Here is a 7,218-nt window from a genome sequence, read left to right as displayed (position 1 = left end):
ATTTCTGTGTCCGCTGGCTACTCATTCATAGCGAACTGCTTTAACACACCTATGATGACATCGCACTATTTATTTTGTGGGTACTCTCCGTTCTCTTGTCTCAGTTTACTCAAACCCAGAATGTACAACTATTAGAAATGTCCTTATCTCCTCCCACCTATGAAAACTACTCCTCAACATATTAGGCTGTTGTCTGCTTTGTGTTGCTCTCAGCCATTACCCTCCACTCTGCTGTCACAAAATCTGTGACCCCTGCAAGCGACTTTGACAGAATATATGAAGAAGTTTAGACAAACATATAATCAACAAACAGCTCCACTTTAAAAGGGCTCAAACTTCAAACTTGTACCCTGCACAACAAGCAATTTAAAAGGGACAAATCTTTCCGCAATCACAGCTCGCAGCTGAAAAAACTGAGTTTATTGTTGTGCTTTGGTGCACCTGCAGCTTCATCCACTCTGACATCTCATGCTGATCATTACCCAAGTGCACACATTCCTCACAACTAATCATCAGGACTCACACCAGGCAGAAATGTCTCAGACTTTAACTACATGTACTCTGTAGATGCAAAGCAATATTTTTACTGTTGTTTTTAACAGCATTACAAGAGATTCAGAACTTTTGCTTATCGTTCGGTCACTTATTGACTGCAGATTTAGTCTTAGAGCATGTCAAAGTGCATTCACAGAGTTGAATATTTATAAGCATGCTTTGCAATTTATGTCAAACAATTACTTGTTTCTTCTTTGGTTGCATTGGCTGCATATTTTTTCCATCTTTAATCCAGTTAAATAATCAATGCTGATTCATCAATCATACAGGGAATAATTACAGGAAACATTAAGCCGAACTGATACAGAAAAAGTCAGGTTTTTTTTTTAAATAAAGCCATATTAGTTTGGTTGACCTCACATGTGTACGCACAGGTTCACAAACTCATTCACAGACGAACACACGCAGGGGGGGGAGAAACACACACACACACACACACATGCACCCCATCACCCTGTGCTTCATAAAGGGAGGGAAAGAGCTGAGCTCAGTTGTGCTCTCGCTCTTGATGCTGGAGCTCGCTCACAGTGAAACACTTTAACATGACTTTGTTCCTGCACGGCGAGGACTCAGCATTCTACCTCCGTGTTAAGAGAACGAGCTGCTAATACCTCGAGAGGTTTCTTTGCACTTCTAATAATCCAAAGTTCAGACAAGCCGGAGGAATTTGAGAGCCGATTACTCACTCCGACACACTGCAGCAACAAGGAAACTTTTACTGCTTTTGATTTGTCTTTCTTGAGGACTCTTTGGGACACTTTGCTGGAATTCTACTAGAAGAAGGTGTCGTGTGTTTTTATAAATGTACTACACTTTGAGAATTGGAATTTGAAGATGTTTAATGTTATGAGAGAAGACTAATAGAGAAGGTAAGTCTATCAAATTTGGTATTATTGACATTAAAATGCATCAAACAAATTAGTTCACGCAGCTGATGTTTTGACTTTTTTTTGTTGTTGTTGGAAAATCTAAGTATTCCAAGGGAACATACCAACACCAGGATCTAGTGCACTTAACAGAAGTGACCTTGTGGAGTTCTACTAGCAGAAACTATGGCGTTTGGTGACCTCCTGGAGCAGGTGGGCAGCACAGGACGCTTCCAGATCCTGCACGTGACCCTCCTCAGCATACCCGTCCTGATGTTGGCCAGTCACAACCTGCTGCAGAACTTTGTGGCCGCCGTGCCCATTCACTACTGCAGCGCGCACACTAACCTCTCTCAGTCGCGGTTGAGCCCGGAGCAGACGCTGCTCATCACGGTGCCGCTGGACCCGACGGGGAGGCCGGAGAGGTGTCAGCGTTACATCACTCCACAATGGCACCTCATAGCGGAGAACGGGAGCTCCAGCTCGGGGGAGCAAGGGGACGCTCTGGATGACGGGGCGGGTGTTGACCTGCAGGAGTGCACAGACGGATGGTCCTATAACATGACTGAGAGGACCTCCACCATCATATCTGATGTAGGACTGCTTCTCTTTGTTTTGACATGCTTTTGTGTGTTGGCTCTTCATGTGTTTTAAACTGTATTATGTTCCTCAGTGGCATCTGGTGTGTGATATGCGCTCTTTGAAGCAAATGGGACAAACCGTCTACATGGGAGGTGTACTTGTGGGAGCTTTTGTCTTTGGGAGTCTGTCAGACAGGTAATCTCACACCTACTCGTTTCACATTATTGATTTGTTATCTGTTTCACATGTAGCTTTCCTGCTGCATCTTTTCGCTTATCCTTTAAAGATACAGTATCCTGCAGAAAACTTGCCTCCTCTTCATGCAGTATTGCTCCTTAATCCCGACTTTTTCACGCCAGATAAATTAATCATAGTCTGACCTCTCCGTTTACAAACCCACCTGGCTCCTAGATACGGTCGACGCATCCTCCTGCTCATTTCTAACATGCTGATGGCCGTGTCAGGAACATGCGCTGCTTTCTCCACCTCCTTCTCGCTCTTCTGCCTCTTCCGGTTCGGATGTGGCATGGCTCTGTCCGGCTTGGGGCTCAACACCTTCTCGCTCAGTAAGATATTTATCCGGATAGAGAAAAACAACTGAACTTGACGCAGCCGAGTCTATAAAATGTCTCCTCTTCTGTGATTATTTCATTCAAAGTTGTGGAGTGGATCCCCACTCGTGTGCGGACTGTGGTCGGGACATTAACGGGTTACTGTTACACGCTGGGACAGTTAACCTTTGCGCTCCTAGCTTACTTCATCCGGGACTGGAGGTGGTTAACTCTGGCCGTGTCTTTGCCCTTCTACGTGTTCTTCCTCTTCTCATGGTGAGACGTCTAGGTCAAGCATTCAAACCTAAAAATAAAGATAGGGTTGATTGATGTGGAAAAACATTAGTAGGTTATTGCACCATTAAGAAATCAACTGAACAAGTATTTCCAACAGGTGGTTCCACGAGTCTTCAAGATGGTTAGTCCTGAGTAATAACTCGGAGAAAGCCATCAAGAACCTTAAAAGTGTCGCCAGATTTAACGGACGGCATGAAGAAGGAGAAAAAATTGACATTAAAGTAAGGGAACGTTTATGTTTCTGCAGCATTGACTTCTGCTTCTAACTGTGTATAAAATAAATGGGACCTGACAGAAGTCTCTCTTTATGCATAGATGCTGCAGGAGTCCATGAAGAAAGAGATGTCCTGTTCGCAGGGCTCGTACACCGTCCTGGATTTGTTCCGCACACCCACAATGAGGAACATGACAATCTGCCTCAGTGCTGTCTGGTACACGTGCTGCTCTGCTCGTACAAAAACACAGCAACAGTTAACAGAAAATTAGAAATGTCAATGACAATATCATCTTTGTTTTTATAAACGTAGGTTATCAACCAGCTTTGCCTACTACGGTCTCGCTATGGATCTGCAAAAGTTTGGGGTGGACATCTACTTAATCCAAGTGATCTTCGGAGCGGTCGACATCCCGGCTAAAGTTGTCATAACTGTGTCTATGAGCTTTATCGGACGGCGTCTTTCACAATGCGGTGCTCTCATCGTCGCTGGAGTCACTATTTTGGCCAACCAGCTGGTAGCTTACGGTATGTTCGACATGCACATTGCACACACGTACAGGCTGAATATGACGCTACAGAAACAACAGAGAGATCTGATTCATGTTCCGCTCCTGTGCAGATATGCATACTGTGCGAACCTGCCTGGCTGTGGTGGGCAAAGGTTGCCTTGCTGCCTCCTTCAACTGCTGCTACCTTTACTCTGGAGAGCTGTACCCCACCATCATTCGGTGAGTCTGATTTTCAGCAAACATGCATGTGTTCATTTTGTAGTAGGACTTCATAAAGCAGTTTGATTTTACTTTGAAAATATCAACTTATTTTCTGGATAAAACAGATGTTTCAGCAAACTGCAACCAGCCGACTCACACACTCGTTATTGTCAGAATATGGAATAGAAATAACTGCAGCTTATGTTTAAATATATCCATACTTGGGTTGCTGTTTAAGCTACTTGAACTTAAAGAAATCACTTGTAACATTTGGTCAAATTGCAGTTCAAAAAGTAGGGCTGTGTGGTGGGAATGGTCCGCAGTTCATTGTGAAAAGACAGCAACTAAAGGTCAGAGAGGATTTAGGCAGTTACAGATTAACAGTGTCAAACAGAGTCACCTAGATGACTATGTCCATGAGGATCATCATTAAATGGTAACCACTAGGTTACATATTCTGGTTGTGTAACACAGAGATGTATTTTTGCCTTCAAAACATCACTTCAAACTAACAAGGTATTTGTTACACATGGAAGGATCTTGATTCATGTTAGTGGATTCATTTGGATTATCAGCAGCATCTTATCATAGTCTGACAGACCCTCCACAGCACCTCTGCCTTCACCTCTTATTTTCAAACTCACTTTAGGTTCTTTTAACTTATTTGCAAACACACCACATTCAAGCATCCATACCCATAAAACATTCAGTTAAATAGTAACCATAAGCCCTCTGACCCTTATTGTATGCTCTTCTGTGGACTTGCAGCAGCATGTGAAACAAGCATCTGGAGTCTGGATGTTGAGTATTACGTTTATGTTGTGACTTTCTGTTTAATTCAATGTCCATTTCCTCCATTATCTACCATGACTGTGATATACATACATACACACATACTCAGCAACAGGGTCAGAGGCAGAGCATTTGGGGCTTAGTCCAAATCTAGGGGGGTCATTATGGCAGCTATATACACTCTTTTTTACAAGCCAGTTTACACAGTACAATGCCTCAAGACCTGAATGTCATTTGGATAAAAAATACCCACTTTTTCCAAGGCATTGTCCTCGAACAGTCTCCATCTAAAACTAAAACTATGACACAACCCGTTGATGATTTGCTACTTATTTTTACCTCCGCCACCTAAAAGACCCCAAAACTGTCTGAACAACAACATATGTCATAACACACCAGACTACAGCTGATGTTAACAGTCTTCCACTCCCATGAGTACAAATTGCTTGCTGACACTAAGAAGGTGGCTGAATTATAACATTGGCTTTTTTCTGATTGTACTGTTTTGGTTACCATGTGTGGTTTTTTAAACCTTTAAATATGGCCTGTGGTCCCTCAGGATTATTACATCATTTGATGCCTTTTACTATAATTAAAAAGTCAAAATGAAGCCTCTAAAGCCATTTTTTAAGAGCACCACAGCTACTGATTTGAAGTGTGAGCGACATCTAATATCTGTGCTTTTCTCTCTCAGTCAGAATGGCATGGGCTGGGTGTCCATGATGGCTCGTATAGGAGCGATGGTAGCCCCTATGGTCCTTCTTATGGGGGACTACATGCCCTGGATACCAGGTGTGATATACGGAGGAGCGCCAATTATCAGTGGAGTGGCTGCAATATTTCTCCCAGAAACACTTGGGTCACCGCTTCCTGACACAATACAAGACGTGGAGGACAGGTAAGATAGGGCGTTTATAGGAAGTATGTTGCAGGTGCCAATAAGTTTTTGCCAATAATAACAAATATTATATCTACAGAAAAACGAGATTCAATCATTAAGTATAGGCGTAATTAAAATTCACGCCACTCAATGTCCGACGCAAGCACAACTAATTCCGTAACTTAGGCTACTTTAGTACCTAACAAATGGTTATACCTAGTAACAACAACAACAACAACAACAAACCTTTAAATTAATTAAAGCCAAAAGCTACCGTAACACTGGTAAGAGTTTAATACTTTATGGTAAAGCAGATTAACCTTACCTTGTATGGAAACAGCAATACACAACTCCTGCTAGCTTGCAGCTGCATGCTAGCTGTAGCAAGCGTTGACCCAGCCAAGTAGCTTACTTCTAGCCCAAGACGCTAGCTTACGTTATTTACGCAGCTCGTTCAGACCGTCCTCTTCTTCACCGCCGTCCTCATTATCTTCGAATTATGGCAAGAGAATTTCTCCATCACGTTAGCATTGTCATTGCTGAAATTAGCCGTGTGTGAATTAAGCCATGCGTCATCCGTTTTCCCTCGTTTCTAATCAATGAACACGGTCCATGTCCCGCTGATAAGCACGAATTTTTCGTTTTACTGAATAATTTTGACACTTTGTAACTTCGAGACTGGAAACTGTTGGAGTAATGAATGTTTATATTGTCCCACAAATGCAATGCAATGCAATTACTGGTGATGAAAATATGTTGTTATTTACAATGTGTGAATAAAGTTTTTTTAAATGTCGGACAAGTAGCCAAGGTCAACGATCATCCAAAATCTAAACATATTCATTTAAGCAGTACACAGGATGAATTTACAGAATACTCTTACACGTTTGGAAATGGTCTACCGTCTTGTTTTAAGCAACACCTTCATCCATATTTGCATTTCCTGTTTTAAACAGGGGATCTGGGAGAACCTCCAAAAAGGCAGCAAAGGAAGCAATAATCCTGCAAGACACCCAGTCGAATCTCCTAAAGCAGGCAGCCTGAGGGCATCTCTGCTCTGCTCCTGACGTTTTTACTGACATGTTAATGAAAGTAGAGTGGGTGCTGCTTTTTCACTGGCCTGCTTACTTGTTTGATTTCCGTTAAGAGTGTGTTATTTGTCATGACTGCTGGAAAATAGGAGTTTAAATGTTATGTGTGCACAGGTCAATACAGTGAAATGAATAGCTTTTGTACCGTAGCTGAAGTCTTTCTTTATGTTTTATATTTTTCAAATCTATGTTTTTAAAAAAATGTTTTTTCCTTAATGCCTTCTACAGGTAAAATGCTGTTGTTTTTATAACTTCTTATTACTTTATATACAACCCTGTATTTGTGAACAAAAAAGTATTCATGTATGTCTTTTTCTGCGGTCTGTTGAGCTTAAATAATGGTCATGATTTGTTAGTAAACTGTGCATTTAACTGGACTGATTTAATGTAAACAAGTGTGATTTAAAACCTGCTTTACCAGAGGAATCACGGATTTAAATTTAAATGCAGATAAAACAGCGCCACCCAATGGGAGACAGATGTACAACAGGGTCAGCTGAAAAGTTGGTCAGTCGGGTACTGCCCTGACCTGATCCTGTGCCTGTGCAATAAATCAATCAATGAGTAGGCCAAAATGATGTTCTATTTTTTCCCTTTGAAACATTTTAAAAAAACACAGAGCAAGGCACAAATTAGTTCCTGCTCCATTTAACTTAACTCTTTAGTTTAATGTTTGA

The 7,218-nt window shown here is 41.8% G+C and overlaps 1 protein-coding gene across 1 annotated transcript; it reads left to right on the top strand.

Annotated features, from left to right (window-relative positions):
* Positions 1-1,607: 1,607 nt before the first annotated feature.
* On the top strand, positions 1,608-6,494 carry slc22a6l (solute carrier family 22 member 6, like). The gene is made up of 10 exons (XM_069675494.1): positions 1,608-2,015; positions 2,095-2,198; positions 2,415-2,569; positions 2,662-2,830; positions 2,949-3,072; positions 3,167-3,282; positions 3,379-3,593; positions 3,688-3,796; positions 5,265-5,468; positions 6,407-6,494. Exons 1-10 carry the CDS (start codon positions 1,608-1,610, stop codon positions 6,492-6,494), a joined length of 1,692 nt encoding a protein of 563 aa, XP_069531595.1.
* Positions 6,495-7,218: the final 724 nt, after the last annotated feature.

The sequence above is a fragment of the Semicossyphus pulcher genome, unplaced genomic scaffold (genome assembly GCF_022749685.1).
Source record: "Semicossyphus pulcher isolate SPU_LCO1_2020_fin unplaced genomic scaffold, fSemPul1.0.p SCAF_10, whole genome shotgun sequence".
Lineage (NCBI taxonomy): Eukaryota > Metazoa > Chordata > Actinopteri > Labriformes > Labridae > Semicossyphus > Semicossyphus pulcher.
Note: the sequence above shows the minus strand (reverse complement) of the source record. Positions and strands in the feature narration are given on the sequence as shown.

Excerpts from the sequence above, each read along its gene's own strand:
- slc22a6l (XM_069675494.1), top strand. The coding sequence starts at position 1,608 with ATGGCGTTTGGTGACCTCCTGGAGCAGGTGGGCAGCACAGGACGCTTC. Across the intron at positions 3,073-3,166 it reads GAGAAAAAATTGACATTAAA|ATGCTGCAGGAGTCCATGAA; the intron begins GTAAGGGAACGT and ends CTTTATGCATAG. Across the intron at positions 3,594-3,687 it reads CAACCAGCTGGTAGCTTACG|ATATGCATACTGTGCGAACC; the intron begins GTATGTTCGACA and ends GCTCCTGTGCAG.